The 25,222-nt window shown below is 37.1% G+C and overlaps 1 protein-coding gene across 2 annotated transcripts in view; it reads left to right on the top strand.

The window, feature by feature from the left end:
- FCHO2 (FCH and mu domain containing endocytic adaptor 2) overlaps positions 1-25,222 on the top strand; it is a 93,627-nt gene that overhangs the window by 12,007 nt on the left and 56,398 nt on the right. For both annotated transcript variants that reach the window (XM_084305478.1, XM_084305479.1), the window contains exons 3-8: positions 3,040-3,114; positions 4,121-4,262; positions 4,350-4,502; positions 8,573-8,677; positions 13,623-13,721; positions 15,116-15,212. In XM_084305478.1, the coding sequence (XP_084161604.1) occupies positions 3,040-3,114; positions 4,121-4,262; positions 4,350-4,502; positions 8,573-8,677; positions 13,623-13,721; positions 15,116-15,212 (671 nt within the window). The remainder of the gene's footprint in view (positions 1-3,039; positions 3,115-4,120; positions 4,263-4,349; positions 4,503-8,572; positions 8,678-13,622; positions 13,722-15,115; positions 15,213-25,222) is intronic.

The raw sequence follows: 25,222 nt of genomic DNA, 5'->3' as shown, positions 1-25,222 counted from the left end.
TATCTATGTTTGTAATGTGTTCATTTGAAAGAACACAGTGTATTTTTACTATGTATGCTGTTAAAACTGGATATTCCTGGAAGAAGCAAAAGGTTTTCCCCTTGTCTGGGTCCTGGATTTGGTGGGACACTTGAAACTACCGTGGTCTGTCTGACCTCCAGACTGCTGCCTGTAGCAGCTCATCCTTGTGGGCACTCGAGTTTCCATTCTATATGCAACTTTCTAAGCTTATTAGAAAGAGATAATTTTCCTTTGTTGATTTACCAAGTGAATTGCAATTCAGTTTTCAACAGTGTTGTTTCACTATTTCATTTTTCTTTTGGAGTACTTGCTAATAGTAAAGTTCTTACAGGACTGAGGGACAGTTAGACCTTTGGATGGCTCTTTACTACCTTTTTTTCTGGATATGATGCTGCTCTGAATGGCAGAGTTGCTTAGTTAGTAGTTACTGCCTTTGAGGACATTCAGAAATGTGTTTCCTGAAAGAATGAGTATGTGGGGGAGCACTCTGCTCAGCACCATTAAATCTTTGGTCGGGTGTCTTTCTTCTGAAAGATATGTGTCTTAGCTCTATGTCGTGGTTTAACCCAGCTGGCAGCTAAATACCACGCAGCCGTTCGCTCACCCTCCCCCCTCCCTCTCTGGGACGGGGGAGAGAAATGGAAAGTGAAGCCCGTGAGTTGAGATAAAGACAGTTTAATAAGACAGGAAAATAATAATAACAAAATAATAATAACAATAATAACAATAATGTTACAATGGTGATAATAGGAAAGTAATAATAATATGTACAAACAAGTGATGCACAATGCAATTGCTCACCACCCGCTGACCGATGCCCAGCCTAACCCCGAGCAGTCCGGCCCCCTCCCCCCGGCTAGCCACCCCTATATATTGTTTAGCATGACGTCAGATGGTATGGAATACCCCTTTGGCTAGTTTGGGTCACCTGTCCTGGGTCTGTCCCCTCCCAGCTCTTACTGCACCCCCAGCCTGCCTGTTGGCAGGACAGAGCAAAAGTCTGAGGTGTCCTTGGCTTAGTATAAGCACTGCTCTGCAACAATTAAAACATCGGGGTGTTATCAGCACTCTTCTCATCCTAAGCCAAAACACAGCATTCTACCAGCTACTAGGAAGAAAATTAATTCTGTTCTAACTGAAACCAGGACACTCTATTCACGATAAAGTGCATAGACATGCTGTTTTTAAAGGAATAAAAATGTATAAAGATTGGTTTAACCCACGTTTCTTTCTTTTCTTATTTAGAAATACAGACTTTGCATACTGGGAAGATTTTGTAGGTCAACTGCGTGTTGTGTTTGTATGAATCTAACACCTAAAATGAGTATATATAATAAACTGTTCTCAACTAGGAACTGAATAGGTATTGTGTTGGCTTTTCCCTAGAAGTCTTTCAAACCTTTTTCTGCACCAGTTGTCTATAAATGGCCTAAAAAGGAACTCCTTGATCAGGAGAAACTGGCAATACATGTATTCCAGTTTAAATGTTTAATAGATCCCAACCTAAGACATTTTCACATAAGTAAAATCTAATTTAACCAGGCATTTATAGTATAGTAGAGACTTCACAGTGCTCTGGGAAGTCAGTTGATACAACAAGCGCAGATAAATGTGCCCAGCCAGTCAGCAGCACCTTTTGGTTTTTATTGTTTGTAACTGTTGTATGCTGATAAAATGTGTAGCAAGTTTCATAACTTCAGAGTTGTGAAGATTGTTCATTAAAGTATTCTGTAAATTGTTCCGAAGAAAAGAGCTGTGGATTTTGGTCAAAAAGCATGTTTCTTTTTGTTTGTTTGTTTGTTTGTTTGTTTTTAAGTGTGGAGCTATTAAATCTAGAAAAAAATGATAGAAGCTGTTGATGATTTATCAAAGCACATTGTTCAACATGATAATTAAAGAAACATCAGTATATGTACTTTTTGCAGTGAGTAAGCTTTCCCAGCCTTGAAAACTTAAAACCTTTTTCCGATCGTCAAGAATACTTACATGTGAGGAAGGAGAAGAAAGTTATTTAATTTATTGTGGTGAATAAATTTGTAGTTGTTTGTAGGTGAGTTTTAAAATGCAATTGAGTTGCTGCATTTTACGTTTTAATCGCCGTCTCCTAGTTGATTGTCCAGCTGAGTAGCTTGATATTTTTAAAGTTTAGTAGGCTTAAATACATCTATCAGACTTTCAGGTGACTATTACTACGTCATTTCATATTTTCATAAGAACTGAGTATTGACTTAGGGTCAAAAATGAAAACAGTGTGCACCTTAACCTTAGCAATAGGAAGATTGATGTGGGAAAGACTTGAAAGAGTCACTGCTATGATACATCGCGCACGATAGCTATTCAATGACAGCTGCCCCAACAAAGGCTCTCAGAGTTCCTCCTGAGAGGAATTAATGGTGACCCTTGGATTTTGAATCCCTTGGCTTTTGAGAGATTCTTCTTTAAAAAATAAGCATAAACAGTAGAACACAATACATTTTGCTGCATGTCACTTCGCTATTTGTCAGACTCAAATGTCACTATGCATGGAATTTAAAACAGTGAAAAAAACTAGAAAGGCTACACAAGACCTCATTATATTTATGGTGAACAAATATGATCACTCAGTAAGCATTCAGTTTGTGTAATGTTTTATTACAAATTTATTCGATCGTGCTGCTCTGTAAATCTCAGGTGTTGAGCTAGTGTTAGATGGGTGATCGTATCACTTTGTTCTAACTGTTACTAAAGACAGGAAAAAGCAGAGAATAAAAGAGGGAGGGTGCTGCCTTTTGCGAGTGTTGAGTCCTTCAGTTTTACTTTCTCCCGTTCCCTTCAACATTCTGTCACAATGTACTTAAATTTTTATTTTTTTTTTTACATATTTCTTTGGTTTCGCATATAGTTTTTGAGGGATCATTAAAATGGAACAATTTTCATCTGAAGAAACAGTCCTGTACTTTGCATTTTTAGAATTCATGTTTATCTGTCTTTAAGTATCTTCAAAATCTCAAATGTGTTTTTGGTTGCTTTCTTTGACAGGGCTACAATAGAGGAAGCATATTCAAGGTCAATGACAAAACTAGCTAAATCAGCGAGCAATTACACACAACTTGGGTAAGTAAGTGTGCACAAGAGAGAAAAAATTAACTACATACATGTTAAGAAGCCAGTTTGCTCCTGAATATTTTATTGGCGATCTTGAAAGTAGCATAACTTTGCCACCTTTAAAAATGATTGTTAGTCCTTCAGCTAGTATGCAACCATACAAAGTATGCAGATAAGACAAAAATAAAAGACCGTATAGTTCTTTATTTAGATATTAAAAAAAACAGCCACACAACAACACAACCAAACATGAGGAGGGCTGTTTGTTCCTCTGTATTTCAGATTGAGTTCTTTTCAGACAAAATAGCGTGACTTTCTATTAAATGCTCTCAAACCTAATCGTTCTGAGTAGAGAACATACTGTCTACAAATGTGGCAGTGAATTTATTTCTGTTTCTAGCTGTGGTTACTGCAAATAATATAAAGGCCTTTAGCATCATGTAAGAAGTCTGAGCTGTAGGCATAATCTTTCTAACAAAAAAAAAAATCATTCCATTTTTTAATACATACCTCAAAAAAAAAAAATGAAATTACAGAATGAATCTATTGAAAAGTCACATTCTTAACATCTCTGAGGATAGAGTTAACACTTCAGAAAACAGAAATACAGAGAGCTTTTATCAGTAGATTTAGCCCTATTACAGTATGCATATAAAAATTCTTATGTTAAATTTTTGAGCTATTCTTGCATCATCTGTAGGAATATCCTTGTCGTTCTCATGTGTTGATGACAGAGAAGATTGAGTGGATTGAGTAAACTTTTATATTTTACCTGTGTTGATTCTAAAACAGCAAAAACTGAAAAGTTAGCATATAGTACATTTGAAAGATATAATAAAGTTATTTATAACATAGCAGTTGGTGGGGTTTTGTTTCAGTTTAGGAGCACAGCTTAACTTCTATAAACATTGATACATTAGCACTATTTAAAAAAAGTTAGCTAATTGAAAGGAAAAAAATCCAGATGAACATTACTTTTTTTTTTTTTTTTTTTTTTTTTTCCCCTTCAATCCAGAACATTTGCACCAGTTTGGGATGTTTTTAAAACCTCAACAGAAAAACTAGCAAGCTGCCACTTGGATCTTGTGCGGAGATTACAAGAGCTAATAAAAGAAGTTCACAAGTATGGAGATGAACAAATTAAAGCTTATAAAAAGGTTATTTTTTTTCTTATGTGTGTCCAGTGACTTGTTAATATTAAAGTTCAGAAGGTTGGATTTTGATGACTATGTGATATTTGGCAGACTAAAGAAGAAGTTTCAGGAACATTGGAAGCAATGCAAAGCATTCAAAGTATCACTCAGGCCTTACAGAAGTCCAAGGAAAACTACAATGCAAAGTGTCTTGAACAAGAACGTTTGAAAAAGGAAGGAGCAACACCAAGAGAAATCGATAAGGTAATTCTGTGACATCTTAAAATTAATTGCGTTGTCAAGGTGTAACACATTCACATTGTATTAGTGAAATGCTCAGAAAGGGCTAAAAGCGGTAAACCATAGCTATTTTATAATGTACATGATCCTTTGAATGCTAGGTTTTGTTTACACTTACTTCCTTATCTGTCCTCTCTAACTGCACCGCAGTTCTAATTATACTGTATTACTGCCTCATATGGTAATTTAGTTTATTGGGTTTTACTGAGATTTCATATAATTGTTTCAGCACCTACTACATTTTTGATGCATTTTCTTATGTAAATATTCAAACACTCAATGCCCTCTTTTTTGAATTAAGGAGTAGGAAGTTTTTTACATTGTCCTTTCAACTGAGACAAAGTAGTTAATCGTCAGAGTATTTGAAGTCTGTTCCATTGAAAAGAAAAACAAGCTAACATTACTTTCAAAGCTAATTTAGGAGCTTCCAATTACATGGATCAAAATCCCTATGGATGAGTGTCTTGATGCTGTATTTAGTACTGTCCTTGGGTCATGGGAGAGTTTGATCCATTCACAGAATCATTAAGTGGCTGAGGCTGGAAGGGACCTCTGGAGACTATCTGGACCACTAGACCTCTGCTCAGAGACACAGCCAGGACCCTAGGTCCGTGTCCAAGTGGCTTTTGATGATCTCCAAGGAGGGCGACTCCACAACCTCTCTGGACAACCTGTGCCAGTGCATAATAAAGCAGTGTTTCCTGATGTTCAGATAGAACCTCCCGTCTTTCAGTTTGTGCCCATGGTCTTTTGTCCTGCCACTGGGCTGCACCAAAAAAAGCCTGGCCCTGTCCTCTGCATCTTCTCTTCAGATATTTGTAGGCATGGATAGATAAGATCAACCCATGCTTCCTTTTCTTCAGGCTGAACAGACCCAGCACTCTCAGCCTTTCGTAATAGGGGAGGTGCTTTAATCCCTTCATCTCTGTGGGCCTTTGCTGCATTCTCTCCAGTGTACCTGTGTCTACCTAGCAGTTGGAGAATCCAGCACTGGACATAGTGCTATAGGTGTGGCCTCACCAGGGCTGAGTAGAGGGGAAGGATCACCTACATCAACCTGCTGGGAAAACTGAAACTTTCTCTTGATTTCAGGAAACAAAGTAGAGGGAAGTGGTTATGTTTCCCTGTCTCTATACTTTCTCTCTGCCTATTTCTTTTGCGGTTATCTGGTCTGTTCGTGTTAAAGTGGTCATAGTACCTTTTTTCTGTAATCTTGGTGGAGCAGATAGGGTTGGTTCATTGATGACAACGGTGATCCTGTTGACAATATTCTGATTATTTTATTATTAATTTAAATCTATTTTCCCCTGATTTGTATTTCAAATAGCAATCTGTGTTGGATTCTAGATATGAATCAAAAATATATGGAACAGCGTATGTTTTCTTGCCGGTATATTCAAAATACATTTATTTTTCTGAACTTCTGAAAGTAGTTCAAAACTTTTCAGTAAGAAAAGTTGACTTGATGGAAGGCTTACTTTTAAGATATAATCCATAATCCCTCCTCTGGTCAGAAACAAACAAAAAAAAAATCAGTTTTACCAATAGTTCTGTCACTGCAGAAGAAAGAGAGGAAACACTGCAGGACGAGGGCCATTTTCTGATTTTTTATGCATCTTTCCTTAGATAATTTTGTCCAAACAATAGAGCAGCATGGTTGATACTCAGCTAGTACTTCAAAAATGTTTCTGGTGGGAGCTAGTAACTGTGACTATCACATCCCTTCCATCATGTCTTTATTAAAATTTACACTTGTACTGTTAGAATCATGATGCAGATTGTTTTCGTATATTTTTCTTTTGGCAGAGAGTAATTTTGTTATGTTTAGCAGAACATCAAAGGTGTTTTTCTAAAAATCACACAATACCTACTGTATCACAAGACAGAGGATCTGTGCCAGTATGCTAAGAGCTTATCATTAAGTTTAGTATTTCGAGAGATACTTTATCAAAGAATCTGAGGAGGCATGAAAGCTTTCAATTTTAATTGCAGCTGATAGATAGTGTTAGCTTGTGTAATAACTTCCTGTTTTTCTCTGACATGGTAACTTCTGTATTTATAGTGACTTGACAAAAAAACTCTTGACTAATCTTTATTATTTCAGTTACTGTAAAACTGCTAAGTAGAGCTCTAGCAATTGCTGTACCTGAGAATAGACACATCCTGTTTTCAGAAGAGATTAGTAGCTAATCATGCAATGTTCATGTTCCATCATTGTCTGTCTTGCTGTTTGTTTTCTGTATACAGCAGACAACACTCATGATTCTGCTCGTAGTTAAACATGATGACAAGAGGCAGAGAACATTTTGTTTATATCAAAATCCCATACATGCAGGGTTCGGTTACATAATCCTTCACAAAATAAACTTATTTTTGAAGTCTTTTAATTTGGCATTTCCTTTTGTTTCAAATGATCGAGTTCGGAATCCTCTCATTTCAAAGCAATCATAATTATTTTTAAAACCAGGTGTTTATAGAGCATCTTGTACTTTCAATAAAGTAAAGCATATTTGGGAAACAGGATAGGACAGTTTTCTTCTTGGGAATTCCCTATGTGAATATGCAGGAGAAAGAATCATGAAGCAAAATTCAGGGCAAGTTGTAGGTCAGTCTGATACATCCTGTCATGCTGTCCTTAATGCCTGAAGGATCCATATTCTTTGTACAGTAAAGTATTCTCATGCTCTGTTGTGCTGGGTTTGGAGTACTACATGAGCAAGGTCTGCTTAAGCTTTCTCAGTAAGTTGATAAATTGAACTGCACCTTCAATTCCTCATCCTTTGAAGTCCCGTTTGATGTTCCCCCGATAAACAAGTGCTAATGGTATATTGCTACTCATGATTTTGGGTTATTTTTTCTTGGAAGAGGAAGAATAGAATTATCTCCTTCCAGAGGGCGTCTCTGTATTAATTGATTTGAACGTTATAGGTAGTGGTCAGCTTTACAACTACCGCAAGTGAGTAGTAATTGCTGTCTTTAATCTGGGACTGATAAAATCCCTTTGAAAGAGGAAAGGAAAGCTCTTCAGAACTAGAATAGTAAACATTCTATCTTTACTCATGTCACTGACTGACTATTTCTGAATTGTTACAACTGGTGGGAAATTTCATTCAGATAAAGTAGGTATTTTGAACTTCTTTGGCAGAAAAAAAGCTGATGAGAAATAACATTTACTTATTTATTTATTTACTTGGATATAGCAAAAATATCAAAGTTCAAAAAACTTAATCTCCTGTCATGCTGTAAAATTTGAAAATAACTTCCCTACCAAAAATAGTTACTTCATTCAATTTTTTTCCGTGTCATCTTGAGATTCTCCTATATTTCTTTTTATCTTTTAAGAATATCAAGTCCACAGAAAGAAAACTTCGGTGTATTGTAAACAAATAATGAAACAAAATCATTATAATGCTAAAAAGTATTATTAGAAACAAACCTGAGCTGCATGAATCTGTCCGCCACTTTGTTCTGCATTAACTTCACTTTCAAATATCTTCTTACTCAGTTTTCATTATTTTTTCCACATTCCTTATTTTTTTCTTTTCACTTCTAACAAGTGCCTTCTTGTTTTTTGTTTTTTGTTTTTTACAATTGACTCTTTCAGAATTGCACTAAGAACTGTTTACTCTGAATTTCAACCCTGCTTTTTTCCTGTTTTTTTGTTGTTGTTGTTGTATATCTAAATATTTTATGTATAAGTGAAATAGCTTAATTTCAGCAACACATGCTTTAAAATGTTGATCTCAAAACAACCGTATTATAAATTAGTCATTGATGATAAGAGGAAGGAATTTAAATGAGGTAGTTGCTTTGTTACCTTTTATACGTGACCTATGCTAAGCAGCATAATGATTTTATGCAGAAATCTCGAACAGTTTGAATTTAAGTTATTTGTTGGTAAAATTTTGTTATGACACTTCACTGTTTTGATATGCCCCTGAATCTTTTTTATACATCATCCTATGCTTTCTCTCAACAGCGGCTTTAAAAGCCTTAGATATGATCGAATTGACACTTTTTGTACTGATCCACAGGCAGCAGTTAAATCGAAAAAAGCTACAGATACCTATAAACTGTATGTGGAGAAATATGCTACAGTTAAATCTGATTTTGAGCAGAAAATGACAGAAACTGCACAGGTAAGTGTTGTATTAAATAAGACACTTTTAAAATAAATTAATATGTTTTATTTTATCTCTCTTTGGAAATTGATGTAAACTGTTCTGTCAAAAGTAATAAGTTTGAAAGACAAACTATGGCCACGTGTATTGTGATGGCAGTGTCCTTGAATAACACACTGAAATACTAGCACTCCAGAAAGACATTTTGAAGAAATTTTTAGTAAGAAAACAAAATGAACTTCTGTATGTGTTGTAGATGTATTGTGATGATGCAGGAAATCCTGTGAATTGCTGATGAGCCAGAATTTGTTCGCAGGAGTTACAATACTGTGACCCATTATGGTTTTTTCATCATCATTCCAGCAAAACATTTCAGTAACAGCTTGTTAAAGAGTCTTCCCTTAAGTGCTTATCTGAGGTGGTCAAAAGCCCTTACCTCTATTCAAATGTCAAATGAATGTTTGTTTGCTTTTTTAAGGTGTTTTAATCTGTATTACAGAGGATATCGTGTTCTCCATATGCTTGAACATTCTGTTTCTTCTTATAATTTAAAGTTCTTTTTGAAATCTGTTGATAGCAGACTGTCCCAGATTTCAAAAAGCAAAATGCACCATTTCTTCTCTTTTTAATAGTTTGTTGACATAATTACTTGTATATGTTTTTGGTTGAAAAAAAGCTTTTACAAGATTGGAGTTCTGGTTTTGGTTGGAAATTCTTTGCTCTTTTGCTTAGTTTCAAAGATTAATTTTTAAGCATGGGTGGAATTACTAAGGAAATTATGTCATACTTATTACATGTTATTAATGTAGAAGTGTACAAGTGTTAGCATTTTCCTTAACTTCCTGGAAATTAAGAATTAAATTAATAATTCAATTAATTGAATTTTACAGTACGGGAATTGTGTAGGTTGATACAGAAAAATCTGTGCTGTCCTAAACTATAAACTGCTTTTCTACTTTGAAAGCTTAGTTAGAACTTGATCTAGTTCATCTCTGAATACATATTCAACACAGACGTTAAAGAAAAAATACCAAATATATCATATACCAGAAGTCTTCCTTGCAACCCCCCAGTCCAGTGATTTGTGACAAAAAAATGCTCGGATATACTACTGCAGAAGTCTGCCTTTAATGTGACTTATATTAGGAGTCTTGATACCCTTATGTTGGAGAGTTTCCAATAGGCATCTTGTTTGTGCAGTATCTTGACTAGGTTCTGGTAGAGGAGTTATGCCCCAAGCTTTTCTTTTAAGTTTGAGTTGACTTTGGCTAAGATCATTCTTTTCCTCACCTTGTAAAAATGTGAATCTTAAATATTTTGTTTGTTTGTTTAATTGTGTAGGGATGATTGCAGTTATTCAGTGTTATAAAAGGTTTTATTAAAAAAAAAAAAATCACTAAGGAAATTCATGGGTACTGTAGTAAAGGTTTTAACTCCTGTTGTCCTTCTCTATATCATCCCCGATTTGCTAAGCTCTGTTTTCAATACATGTTTTAAGTTAGTGTTGCAGTCCAAAGCAGTAGTTGTCCTCTTTCTGGTCTTTTGTCATGTATTTGTTTGAGAAACAGCCTTGTAGAACTAAGCCATATAAAACTAATGTATGAGGAAGGTTAACATTAACCCAGAGGAGATTTGGGGTCTAGTTTATTAAGAGACGACACAAGCATTTGTGCTGGCACAAAAGAAAAGGCAATGTGTTACCAGGGGTGGAGGCTTGTGTCCTTAGGCTGCCTTGAAGTGTGTAAGTATGACTTTAATGAACTGGCCTTGCTAAATTGCCCTGTAAACTTTTCACTAATAAGCAAGAAAGCTATGAGTAATGGAGTTCTTATTTAGGCTGACAGGAGATAGACATGAGGAGTATTTGAAATGGGTTTTATTGTCAGTGAATCATTGAAGGAAAACGTAGAGACTTTCAGCAAGCAAACTAGCTGGGCTACTCGTGATGTGCTAAAAGAAAAGCCATTTGAAGAATTCAGTTCAACAAAATAATAGGAAAAGAAACGACTTATTTTTTATCTAGAGACACAATATGAAGATGCTTTTTTTTCCCCCCTTGATTATGTTATTAGGTAAGTATTAGGTACTTAAACATGACTGAACTTTAGAGAGGAAAAAAAGGTTCTACTGTAGTAAAAATTGTAGCTGGGAAAGCATGATAATACTTCTTGCTTTTTTTTTTTTTTTTTTTTTTCTTTTTCCCCAGTACAAAAATGGTACATATTTACTTCTCATGGCAAGCCATACTTGTCTGAATGTCTTCGGTTATTCTTTAGCTGCAATAACCCTTTTACTCAAACTTTAGATTTCATTTAAGATGATAAGAGACAACTGAAAACTTTTAATACCTTTCATGGTTGTCTGTGTTGGAACTGAAAATTCTGGCTGTCTATTCAATTGTCCTATCTATTCAATTATTGTATTTTAAGTGTAATAGTGTAGCTGCATCTAACGTTTGGTTGCAAGACAGCTACTTTAAATATGATGTGATAGGAAAAACAAGAAAACCCGTGAATATGTTTAGGCCCCCTCCTAAGTTAAGCACAACCCAGATTATCTTAATTTAGAGTATATTTCACTTGAAATACACTAGTTCAATAAACAAATTAGGAGTGTGGTCATTCTCTGCTGTTTCGTTGCAAAAAATAGTTGGCTTAACTTCAGTCTGTCTTGGGCTGTTTTAGATAAAATTGTTCTGAGAACACTAACATCTTGAATTGATTTGGCTTTATCCTAGGTAATCATGTAGTAATGTCTTCACTTAGCTGTCCTTCTTGCTAACCCTCTGCCCCTAAATCTGTTGCATAAATTTTATTCTTTTTTTTGTCATTTACTATCTTATCTGAAGTCATCAAAGTGAAGTGATTTGTGAGACATGATTTTGACAGGTTAAATTTTGAAATACAATCTTCCTAATTTTGAATTGCAAGTTTTATTTTTTGCTGCAGTAAGATGGAAGGTTTATTTGTGATTACAGAAGAATGATAATATAGTTAATTTGTCATTTAGAAATTGGTTTTAAATGAAATTCCTTATGTTGAAAGATTTTTTTTAAGTAAAGCTGTGATTGCATTATATAATTGCTCTGCAATTGCTAAGAAAACATGATGTCTCATTTGCAAAGTATTCCAACTTGTTAGAAGCTTTTCTAAAAAAAACGTATTAGCCAGTCAAGGGAAAGCCTTCTCTCTTAACTAGAATTAAGTACAGTTGACTGTTCAGATAACTTTGGTGTTAAGCAATCTGTGTATATACATGAAGTTAAAAACATAGTAGTAATTCTTCACATTATAAAACTGAAAAGGAGAGAATGGTTACAAAATGGATTATACTTAACTGTCTAACTCAGCATACACAGTGTAAAGATGGTCGAAGATTTTTCATTTTTAATTTAGCAAAAAACACTAAGAAGTGTCTTCTACTTGGTCTTAGCATTCATTATAGATACATTTCAGTATGTTTCAGTATATCCTTTCAGAACAGACGAAAGTTAAATAAACAATTTTGTTAATGATTCTATCTGTGACATGAATGGATATGGTTGTATTCAGTGCTGAGATATTCTTTGATCAGAATCATTGTGTTATGTACTGTACAAGCCTTCAAAGACTTTATTACAGATAGAGCAATAAACAAGAAATAAGGAAACGGAGAATGGCAGGAGTGGCTTGAGGGGAATCATGGTATCCACTGATGTAACAGGCAAAAATCTCTGAATGGCCTGTTGTTTTGATATGCATCATAGAGAAGAGTTTAAAAGAGAGTGATACATCAGTATTGCACAATTTTATGGGAATCTTCAACCAAACCTGAAGGCAGCAATGTTGGTATAATCTCAAAAGTTCACTTTTAGTTTAGGTAAACATTAGGTGGTGGAAGTAGGCTGGAAGATCACATTGTGTACAAGTGCTGGCATCCTGTACTGACTGACAGCATGTGTACTGACTGACAGCATGTGTAGACATGGACCACAGATATGTTTGAAAGCAAAATAGTGCAGTTTATCTAAGCAAGCAATTGGAAAAAATAATATCATATAGTAGTCTGTGGAGTTTGACCCTATTCTCTGTGATCAACAAGGAAAGGTGCTGGGGAAAAAAAAAAAAAAAAAACGGTTATTTTAGTCTGCTTATTGATGGCTAGCGAGTCATATATGAGTGTGGCAAAAGACAGATTAAGAGTTTAGAACATACAGATATTTGACTTGTATGGAGTTATACTTGTGTTTGTGAATCAGACTGCCAGAAGGTACGAAATGTAAAGATGATCTTCAGAGAACCTTGTAAAAATAGAGAGGAATAAATGGTGCTCCAAAGTTTGGTCACATTTGAAAAGGCAGTTACAGAGGTAGGAAGAGAATCAGTAGAGACCATGAGTAAAGAAATATTTCAAGATGACTATGGCTAACTTGGGTAAGATGAGGAAATTTTTCTTTTCTTAGAGATGATCGAAGTGCTCTTAAAATGATGGAAGTGTGGGTAAAGTGGAACAGGGGAACAAATTCCAAACAAACTGCAAAGATTATGTATGTATTGGGATCAGAAGCAGAGGGTGTTGAGGAAGTACAAAACAGATTCAGAAATAGGACTTCTGGAATTAGACGAAAAATCATGAGATCTTTCAGTAATGGAGAAGAGAGATTTTTTCTTCAACCGTATTTTCTCTTGGTAAAAATAGGTCAGATTTTTTTGAAAAATCAAGATAGGTGAAAGCTGAAAAAGGAAGTAAAAAGCTCAATAATGGATGTATATAAAAGCTCAAAAGGATGTATTATAAAGTACATTATTTTGTAACTGTGAATTTTACACTTTTCTTTCTTAAATACTGTAATCACTGTGATAAAGATCTGGGGAAAAAAAAAAAGATTGTTTTTTTCTGTTTAGTACATTTAATTATTATGATATAAGGTTTAGCATTTCAAAAATTATTTTCATTATGAGTAATTGCTTGCATTGGTTGACAGAAATTTCAAGACATTGAAGAAACACATCTTCTTCATATGAAAGAGATTATAGAATCATTGTCAAATACCATAAAGGAAATTCATTTACAAATAGGAGAGGTAATTTTTATATTATCATTTGTTTATTTGGATTATGCTACATATTTTTCCTAACTACTATGGAACATTCCTTACTGTGTTTGTATAACTCATGCTTGTGTAACTATAAGACTACATCTTTCAAATGGCAATAACTTTTAAAAATACATTAAGAAGGAGATAAATAGTAACAAAACACAGAATTTAAAAGACTTTGAAGCAGATTTGGTTCTTTTTACCACAGATATCAAATACTGTATCAGTGCTGAACTTGCTTATCCGAAGTTTGAAGATTTGAATATCTACTAAATACCCATTTTGGTCTTCTCAGAAGTGTGCAGTCTATTCTCTTATTTAAGCCTCTTTGATCCATTCAATAAAATTTATCAGCTCTGATTTCGTTCACTGTATTGGAAATATTTTTAATATCTAAATTCAATATGAGCCAAAAATTTTACTGCTTCCTGTTGCATTTATAAATTCAGTATCACAAATGCTAAAGTCTGAACAATCATTAAATTTTGTGCTAACAGAAAATAATGTCTTTTGACCATTTGAAGGATGTTTAGTGTATTTCAAAGCTCTGTTCATTAGATATTAAATTAACACTCATTTTACACATAATAGGGGTACTTCCTCTTTTCTTTAACTTAAATATAGAATTATATCGTCTGAAAAGTTTCAGAATTTCTGATAACGCTGTTAGGGAAAGGCCTCCAGTAACAGTATTAAAAGAAGCTTTTGTAGTATCTTTTCTTCAGATGCAAGTTGGTCTAACTAATAATCCTGGTAAGTAGTCCTCAGTTTTTTTGATGTCTTGTGTTTTATTTGTGTATACTTTGTTTGAGTCACTTGTTTTCTTAGTTTTGAGGTTTTCTGCTGGTGAATGATGGTGACAAGGTTCACTCTACCTATTCCTAAAACATATTACTGCCTTGTTGGAAAAACTTCATATTAACGACACGTTCCTTTGCCAGACCAAAACCATTACAACAGTAATGCTTTTACTCAAGCAGGTGGGAACTGTGATAATACAGTGGTAACTGTTCACACCCTTAACTGGTGCTGGCTTAAGGGAACAGTTTGTCTTCCTGACATTGTCGTGGGGCTTGTTGTTGACAATTCAGAAAAGCGTATATAGAAAAGTAGTTTAGATAGAAGAAATGGAAGTAGATCATAGACATCAGTCTGTGTTCTTTCTTTCCTTGTTTGTATGTCTATTGTGTACACAGTCACCAAAGCTAAAGCAATAAAAAGGGATTTGTTGATTTGTGGAAGTTAATATATTTTAGAGGGAAGAATTTTAAACTCTAGAGTTAAAAAAAAAAAAAAAAAACCACTTTCTGAAGTTAATTAAATTTCTTTAATTACTGTTTTTTAAATTCCTGTTGTTTGTGGTATTTTGTTTTTTGAAGGTTCACGAAGAGTTTATTAATAACATGACAAATACTACAGTTGAGAGTTTAATACAGAAATTTGCTGAGTCAAAAGGAACTGGCAAGGAAAGACCTGGTAAGAGATTAAAAATAGAGGAGCAAATACTAATTTTAATACTGTAGATTTTCTCTCCTAATTAAAAGGCAAACCCTATTTGTTAATATGCTATTGTTGTAACATACATAAATTTCAAAATTCTCAGAATTCATTAGCTTTGATATTAAATGTTTCATAGAAATTTAACAACATACAATTTATTTATTATGTACTTGTAGGACTTGTGTTCATAAAGCATAACAATTTCTAGCTCAGAGTCCTCCAATGTGGACTTCTGAGGAAGCTTTTAAACTATACTGTTCCTTGGGATGTTGGTGAAGTTTGTCCAGAAAATGAAGTTCCTTGCACAAAACTGCCTTTATTCAATGTGCTTCAGCACAAATTATATTTCCAAATTTAATACAAATTTAGAGATGTATTCAGAACAGGTGTCTGTAAAGCTGATTATAGAGTTGTTGTAACAGTTACATTGGTTTATTTGGTTAGTTTACAAAATCATGCTTTTTAATAGATTATATGTAGATTGTTTTGTTCTTTATCAGCAACGAATTTACAAGTACTTTCTGAAAGTACTGCTTGTTGGGTGTGTTACATTTCCTGGACTGGCATGAAAGGACAATGTCACATTACTATATATCTAACATTACAGGAAAAATACAAAGTTGAGCTTACTATTCAGGCATGGGAACATGGTCACTAGATGTGTGAATGCAGAAGTTTGGTAGTACTGTTTTTCTTGGTGTGGAGTGTTGGGAGTCCTTGTTAGCATCTCTGCCTTATAGTATCAACGCATGTTTTTTTTCAGAGCAAGGATGTACAGAGTAGCTTAGATCTTAAGTATTTATATTGAATTGTTAAATATGGTTATTAGATATCTTACAATGCTTCTATGTCGTGTTTTTAATATAACATTGTTACGTATACATGTTACCCCCCTCTACCGACCTCGCAAGCAATGCCCCCCCCTACCAACCCTACAGGCCCCACCTTCCCAGGTGCCCTTACACAGCAGATTTGAGGCCCTGGAACTTGAGAGACTGGTGGGTGAGGTTGAGGTAGAAAGTCTACACAAGAGTATGCCTAGGGCGAGGAAGTTGACTCCACGCTTCAAGACTGCCTCCACCAAGAAAGATAGAAGGGTGATTGTTGTAGGTGACTCCCTTCTCAGGGGAACAGAGGGCCCTATTTGTTGGCCTGACCCTACCCATAGCAAAGTCTGCTGCCTCCCTGGGGCCAGGGTCAGGAACATTGCCAGAAAGCTTCCCAATCTGGTTCGCCCCTCCGATTCCTATCCTTTTTTTGGTAGTCCAGGCTGGCAGTGATGACACTGAAGAGAGAAGCCTGAAGACCATCAAATGGGACTTCAGGGAACTGGGACAGTTAGTGTATGGAGCGGGAGTACAGGTGGTGTTTTCATCCATCCCTACAGTGGCAGGGAGGGGTGCAGAGAGGACACGGAAAGCCAACCTGATAAACACGTGGCTCAGAGGCTGGTGCCAACACAGAAATTTTATTTTTTTTTACCATGGGGTGCTTTACTCAGCACCCAGCCTGATGGCCACAGACAGGTCCCTATCTCTAAGGGGAAAACGGATCCTGGGCCAGGAGCTGGCAGGGCTCATTGAAAGAGCTTTATACTATGATGCGGCTGAAATAAGACTTGTTGGAGGTATGCCAGGGGGAATAATGTCTAGGCAGGGGAGAAGGCAATGGCCCAGCTGAAGTGCATCTACACTAATGCACACAGCATGGGTAACAAACAGGAGGAGCTGGAAGCCATCGTGTGGCAGGCAGGCTACGATTTGGTTGCCATCACAGAGATGTGGTGGGACCACTCTCATGACTGGAGTGCTGCAATATCTGGCTATAGGCTCTTCAGAAGGGACAGGCAGCACAGAAGGGGTGTGGTGTGTGTGGCTCTCTATATCAGAGAGAGTTTCGATGTCATGGAACTTGCTGGGAATGATAAGGTTGAGTCCCTTTGGGTTAGGATCAGCGGGGAGGCCAACAAGGGAAGCATCCTGGTGGGGGTCTGTTATAGACTGCTGAACCAGGATGAGGAGACTGATGAGGAGTTCTACAGGCAGCTGGCAGAAGTTGTGAAATCATCGGCGCTTGTTCTCGTGGGGGACTTCAGCTTCCCAGACATATCCTGGAAGCACAACACAGCCCAGAGAAAGCAGTCTAGGAGGTTTCTGGAGAGCGTGGAAGGTGATAGCTTCCTGACGCAGCTGGTTAGTGAGCCTACCAGGGAACGTGCCCTGCAAGACCTTCTGTTCACAAACAGAGAAGGACTGGTGGGAGATGTGGTGGTTGGAAACTGTCTTGGGCAGAGTGACCATGAAATGGTGGAGTTCTCTATTCTTGGCAGTCAGGAGCGGGACCAGTAAAACTGCAGTCTTGGACTTCCGGAGGGCTGACTTTGAGCTGCTCAGGACACTGGTTGGTAGAGTCCCTTGGGAGGCGGTTCTGAAGGGCAGAGGAGTTCAGGAAGGCTGGGCGCTCCTCAAGAAGAAAATCCTAATGGCACAGGAGCGGTCTGTCCCCACGTGCCCAAAGACGAGCCGGCACAGAAGAAGACCATCCTGGCTGAACAGAGAATTGTGGCTTGAGCTTAGGAGAAAAAAGAGGGTTTATAATCTTTGGAAAAGAGGGCAGGCCACTAGGGAGGACTATAAAGATGTTGCGAGGCTGTGCAGGGACAAAATTAGAAAGGCTAAAGCTCATCTGGAGCTCAATCTGGCTACTGCCGTTAAAGATAACAAAAAATGTTTTTATAAATACATCAACACAAAAAGGAGGACTAAGGAGAATCTCCATCCTTTACTGGATGCAGGGGGAAACTTAGTTACAAGAGATGAGGAAAAGGCGGAGGTGCTTAATGCCTTCTTTGTCTCAGTCTTTAGTGGCAAGAGCAGTTGTTCTCTGGATACCCAGTACCCTGAGCTGGTGGAAGGGGATGGGGAGCAGAATGTGGCCCTCACTATCCATGAGGAAATGGTTGGCGAGCTGCTACGGCAATTGGATGTACGCAAGTTGATGGGGCCGGATGGGATCCACCCGAGGGTACTGAGGGAACTGGCAGAGGAGCTGGCCAAGCCACTGTCCATCATTTATCAGCAGTCCTGGCGATCGGGGGAGGTCCCAGTTGACTGGCAGCTAGCAAATGTGACGCCCATCTACAAGGGCCGGAGGGCAGACCCGGGGAACTACAGGCCTGTCAGTTTGACCTCAGTGCCAGGGAAGCTCATGGAGCAGATCCTCTTGAGAGTCATCATGCAGCACTTGCAGGGCAAGCAGGCGATCAGGCCCAGTCAGCATGGGTTTATGAAAGGCAGGTCCTGCTTGACGAACCTGATCTCCTTCTATGACAAAGTGACGTGCTGGGTGGATGAGGGAAAGGCTGTGGATGTGGTCTACCTTGACTTCAGCAAGGCTTTTGACACCGCTCCCCACTGAATTCCCCTCAAGAAACTGGATAGCCAGGCCCAAAGAGTTGTGGTGAATGGAGTCAAATCGAGTTGGAGGCCAGTCACTAGTGGCGTCCCCCAGGACTCGGTACTGGGGCCAGTCCTCTTTAATATCTTCATCGATGATCTGCATTGGGGGATTGAGTGCACCCTCAGTAAGTTTGCAGATGACACCAAGTTAGGTGCGTGTGTCGATCTGCTTGAGGGTAGGAAGGCTCTGCAGGAGGATCTGGAGAGGCTGCACCGATGGGCTGAGGTCAACTGCATGAAGTTCAACAAGGCCAAATGCCGGGTCCTGCACCTGGGGCGCAATAACCCCAAGCAGAGCTACAGGCTGGGAGAGGAGTGGTTGGAGAGCTGCCAGGCAGAGAAGGACCTGGGAGTGATGGTGGATAGTTGGCTGAATATGAGCCAGCAGTGTGCTCAGGTGGCCAAGAAGGCCAACAGCATCCTGGCTTGTATCAGAAACAGCGTGACCAGCAGGGCTAGGGAGGTGATCGTCCCCCTGTACTCGGCTCTGGTGAGGCCGCACCTCGAGTACTGTGTTCAGTTTTGGGCCCCTCGCTACAAGAAGGACATCGAGGTGCTTGAGCGGGTACAGAGAAGGGCGACGAAGCTGGTGAGGGGCCTGGAGAACAAGTCCTACGAGGAGCGGCTGAGGGAGCTGGGCTTGTCCAGCCTGGTGATAAGGAGGCTCAGGGGTGACCTTATCGCACTCTATAGGTACCTCCTTAAAGGAGGCTGTAGCGAGGTGGGGGTTGGTCTGTTCTCCCACGTGCCTGGTGACAGGACGAGGGGGAATGGGCTTAAGTTGCGCCAGGGGAGCTTTAGGTTGGATGTTAGGAAGAACTTCTTTACCGAAAGGGTTGTGAGGCACTGGAACAGGCTGCCCAGGGAAGTGGTGGAGTCACCATCCCTGGAAGTCTTTAAAAGATGTTTAGATGTAGAGCTTAGGGATATGGTTTAGTGGAGGACTGGTTAGTGTTAGGTCAGAGATTGGACTCTGTGATCTTGGAGGTCGCTTCCAACCTAGACGATTCTGTGATATTCACTCTGTGATCTGCTAATGTTCGTACATGAGTGGGATGAGGCAAGATTGTGTATGGAACAATTGTCAGACTTTTCCAGTGTGTCTTACATTTTTTTTGGTAAAGAGGAAGAAAGAAAAAGTATACACCTCAGGGATTCATGTTCAGTTGGACTGAATTCAGGATGAAGACAGGTGAAAATTCAGTATTCAAGCCTCTTTGACTAGCTGTGGCCAAGATATCACATGTAGGGGTGGCTGTCTTACATTCAGGATCCTGACTCCCTGTGTTACAAAGACCTGTGCTAGTGTATTCTAGAGCACTGTGCATTTCAGGCAATACACTTTCTTTCATTTTTTTTTTTTTTTTTTTTTGTTAGACGACATAGCAATCACAAGAAAAGTAGCACTTCACCTTTTAATTCAGTGGGAGAAGTTGTACACAATGTACTTATTTGCTGCTTTACAGATTTCGTCATATTCTATTTGTATTCTCTTGAGTCAAATAAAAACTTTTGCCATGGCAAATCCTATTTTTTACAATTCTGTAACTATTTTAACAGCAAACAGGTTTAAGGAAGGATTATGTTTTTAGTGTGGAAATGTATGCATATTGAATTTTTTTTTTTTTTACAGAGTGAGATTATATTGATATTAATTTTGCAAAGCTGCCATAGGGCAGAGAGAAAGCATAGGCAAGTTCAGTAGCAGTAGAAATTCACAAGAAGTTGTGAGGTGTCAAAGATTGGTCTTAGTTATAATTACTGCTTCTATTATAGTCATATAGCTTTGACAATTACAGATATTCCAGATACAAAGTGAGGTATCACTTCTGTAAGAATAAATGAAAACATCCAGTGTGGGAGGAGCAGCTTTTTCTTAGTTCAAAAATGCTTTTCCGCAATTGAGAACTGTTCTTAATAGAAAGACATTTTTAACCATGAAGCAAATTCTATAAGCCTTTCTGTGATAAGAATTTAGTAATTACGCTGCAGAAGGAGATGGCTTCTCAGATAAATCTAAGTATTCAATGTATAAAAATGGTACTGACTTGGAGTACAAAACAGATACAGAAAAAATGTCTTAGTGCTACTTAAGATTCTGGTCCTGAATATTTTTGAAAGAAACAATTTATTAATCATCAGTAGTATGTAGGCCTTCGCCTTCCCATATTATTTGCAGACCAATATACTAAATCAGTTAGTGGAACATTCTAAAATACTGAATTTTGAGAACAACAACAACAACAAAGGATAGTGTATAACAAAGTATTTTAGTTTATTTCAGTATTTTAAAATTGTAGTTATAGTACTTTACAGCAGGGTTCACTTTCCTATTTCTACATATCTAAATATAAATATGAATCTGGAAGGAAGTACTGTAGAAGGGCTGTTTATTGTGTGGATTAGGAATAATTTGTAATGTTTCTCTGTACATGAATTATTTTCTTAAATTCTCATCTGCTTAACTTCTCTTTGTATGATCATATCCCTTATACCAGATTATATGGGCTCCCTCTGGTGGCTAATTTCTGATACCTGAAGTCTTGATGTACCGCAACAAGTAGAGTTTAACACACATCTTCTCTAGTACAAATAAAATTTATTTCGAGCAGTAATGCTTTATGAGTTTTCTAAACCTTATTTATGGACTTGTTACTTTAAAGCTTTTTTTAACTGCTACCTAAATAACCTACCTCTTGAGCTTTATCTCCTAATTCTTATGGAATTTACTTCAAGTATATTTTTAAAAGATATACAATATTTGAAGAAATTCTATTCATAGCTTTTCATACTCTCTTTCAGTGGAAAAAAAAAAAAAAAAGCCATGTATATTAAGTTGCAATTATTTTAATTCAAACTGAAAGAAAAATCACTTAAACGTAAAACCTTGAAAAACAGAAAAAGAGATGGCAGGACCCTTCAATATACAGTCGCACTCCAGGTCAGAGTTTAATACATTCTCTGAACTATTTTCTAAAGTTTATTTGGTCCTGCTGTTAGGTTGAATAGTGGGTTAGGTACTGTCAGCTGAAAGATGCTTCTGTTGTGCAACATTGATCAAAACCATTGTTGTCCACTTCAGATGCATCTGCTTTCCATTTGTGATGGGCTGCTGCTCTGTGTTCCTTGGAAAAATCATTTATAGCGTAGCAGAAAACGTCTACTTTTCTTCCACCCAAAGTAGATGTTAAATCTATAGCTGAGATGATATAAATTCCAGATTATCAATGAGTTTTTGTCTTATTTACTTAATCTTCTAATTGTCTATAAAAATCTGGTTTGTTCCATTATGAAAAGTTGATGCATGAAACAGAAACTGTTAGGAAGTATGAGCTCATGTTCTTCCAATATCTTATGCCTGAAATTGGCAGGGTAATATATACTGTGTGTAAAGATAGTTGTGAGTGCCAATAGCCAGCTGTAGCTGGTCATGAATGATTTTCAGTTTTTTACAGTGTTCTCCTAAGTCTGTGTGTGTCTGTCCCTCTATTAGTTTTAGCCCACTACAGAAGTTAGCTTTGAAGGCCAAATGAGAAGACTCAGCTGTGCTACATTGTCCAAAAACACACAAACAAAAACCAAATCTAGACTATTTGTTTTCATTAATTTGTTCTGATGTCCCTTGTTAGTGGTTGTTGGTAATTTATTAAGTTGTTGCTCTTATTTTTTCAATTTTCTTAAAAATTTAATAAAGACAAAAGCAACAAAAAAACAACAACATTGTAATACAGACAACAATGGAAAGACAAAATCCTTTCTGGCTCCATAACGCTCCAATTAAACAATTATCCGCAGATGGCAATTGCTACATATACTGTGCCATTGTTGAATGTGGAACTGGGGGTCAGCTTTTTCCTACTATTAAAAAAAAATAAAATCATTATTTTTGTGCTAGCTTGATCCATCTGCACAATCAGAATGAGACAGAACATGATTTTCACTGTGACCCTACATCCTTACCCTTGCAAGCAAATGAAACGTGAGGAAGGGGAGTCAGCTACGTACACATTGTCTTCTAACTGTACCAGTCACACATCTAGAATTTAGGCTGTTGAAAACAAAAGTACTTAAAAATACTTCTTGTATCCTTTCACATACTGTTCTCCCAATAAACTTGACCTTTAGAGAGGCTACAAGTCTGCTTTTGTTAAAGCGTTGTAAAGTGAGTGTCAGCAATCCACAGGCTCGTTCTACAGAAATAGTTGAGCTTGTCAGTTGTCCACAATTGCTGGTGATCAGCTGTCACTAGCTCTTGCACAGTGACATAGCTGTACATATAGCATAACATTTTAATTTGTCCTTGTCGTTTTAGATACTGGGAATAACAGTCTATGTCCTTTTAATTGAATGATGCTTCCATAGATACCAAGATTCAGAAAGCAACAGATGTATTGTCTTTACTCCTTTTCCTTCTTCTAACAGTCCCAGAAAATGACAATTCAGTCAATAATTAATCAGCAATGCTGATAAATAAATGTTTGGTCTGGGGCTTTTTAGAGCTGATGAAACCTATTTTTCTTTATTTGCCAATGCAGGAAAAAAATGGTCTCAAGGCTCCTGGTAAGTCCAATTATCAGGAAGTGTAAGGTCATGGATATCAAATGCATGCATAAATTCAGAATTGTTATTTATTTATTAATCATTTTGAAATTCAGCTCTCTGGGAAGGCTGTGAAGTAGTCTAGACTGACTTAAAACAGCTATAATATCAAGACCTTCAATGCCTCATAAGGCAGAGCATATCAGAAAAATATATTCCAGTGTCCTCAATGTGCTGATGATCCTTGTCTGCTCTGAGGCAACACGTCTGGGAGCTCTGTTTCTGGAATGCTAGCATTTGAAGCCTTATTTTGAAGCCTTAAAAATGATTTATTTAAGCATGACATTCCTGCTGAAAGCAGTATGGAAATTTCACAGGCTGCAAAACTGTTGACAAACCATTATGTTTACTATTTGGATGGCAATCAAAGCAGTTTAATCTGGATTCCTTACAAGCTCATTAATGCTGCCGGCATTGCCTGTTACCAGAATTGTAAGGCATCAAAGCTTCAATTTAGTAAACATTTAAAAAACAAATTTTACCTAGGCTTTAATTCAACTGAGTACTGATTCAATTAACTCAACTGAATTGTTGTACGTGTGATTAGAGTAATGTTTTATGTGGCTGGCTGTTGGCTCTGGTGAGTTGGTGCAAAGTTGAGGTGCGAATTTATGAGATGTTGTTTGGCCTTTGCTAATTGTTATGTGGTCATTTTAGACCTAAATGTCCATGGAGCACTACCTATGTGCTTTTCCCAAAGTGAATGCAAGAGCATTAATGTGAGCTGCACCACAGCTGTGAAGCTAGTCCTAAGTAACCAGTGTAGTGTGAATGCACAGTAGTGCTTCCTCTTTGTTAACATTACTATTTAAGTTACTATGTTGTGTAAAACTATATACTTTCTATCATAAGAAGAAATGAACAAGGTGTATAGGGTAATGTAGACAAAAAAAAAAAAGTGTTTGGATCAACTGTTTTATGTCTATGAAAATTCAGAATGAAGTTAAGTCCTTTCCCAGAGATTGAGAGGCAAAACAAGGGTCATGGAATATTGAAGCTTGCTTTGATTAAGGCTGCTAGCTTTTCATGTATTTGAATAATAAACTCTGCTTTGAGGGAAAGACTTCAAACGGTGCTGGGTGTGGCAGGCATTGGTATTTTCCATGGGCTTGTTTGATAACATAATAGTTTGTAGGTTTTATAAAAAATACTTTTCTAGGAAGCTAAACAACAAAATAGGTGGAAGTAAACACTGAAAATGTCTAATACTAATTTTTGAACAGCTCTGCGTGACATCTTTAAGATTCTTTTCCACAAGGAATTATAACAAAGCAACTGTTTATTTATGTTCTTATAAATTTTTTTTTTATATTTTCTGTAAATATTGTGAATATTTTAATACTGCCAACACTTGTGAATAGATGCATCAATAGCCAGAAGTGTCTCAGTTTTTCAAAGCCTGTGCCCATACATAATTCTGTACAGAAGGCTGACTGAGGAAGGAGTTTAGTTTATCAACAATGACAGTGCCCAAGGGATTCACAATAGTATTCTCTGTAAAGGAAGACAGTCCCTTCATGCATCCTAGTTCCTATCCTAGGTCTCTGTTAGATTTTGCCTGCAAAAATTAGGTCCTGTCATAGATAACAAACCTGCCAAAACTGCCGTAGACTTTAGGAAATCTTATCTGCCAGCATAGACTTTAAATAATTAAATATATCTAACTTGCAAATTTGATTTAAACAAAGAGAATAAATTATTATTTGTAACGGTCTGGAGAGTTAAAACTACAGGTTTTGCTGTGAAAATCTCTTAGTGCCTGTGGACGACTGGTAGCATTGTACTGGATTTGTCAGCCAACTGGAAATTTAACGTTATTTGGCAGGTTGGGCTACAAATGTGGTGCCTTGAGGAAGCTAATTAAGCTTTTCATTTTAGAGTGATTGTGTTTTAAGTAGTAGAAAGAACAATTCATATTAATAACAAAAA

This window comes from Netta rufina, assembly GCF_964035555.1.
Source record: "Netta rufina genome assembly, chromosome: Z".
Taxonomy (NCBI): Eukaryota; Metazoa; Chordata; class Aves; order Anseriformes; family Anatidae; genus Netta; species Netta rufina.
The sequence above is the reverse complement of the archived record's forward strand: the minus strand, read 5'-3'. Positions and strand labels throughout refer to the sequence as shown.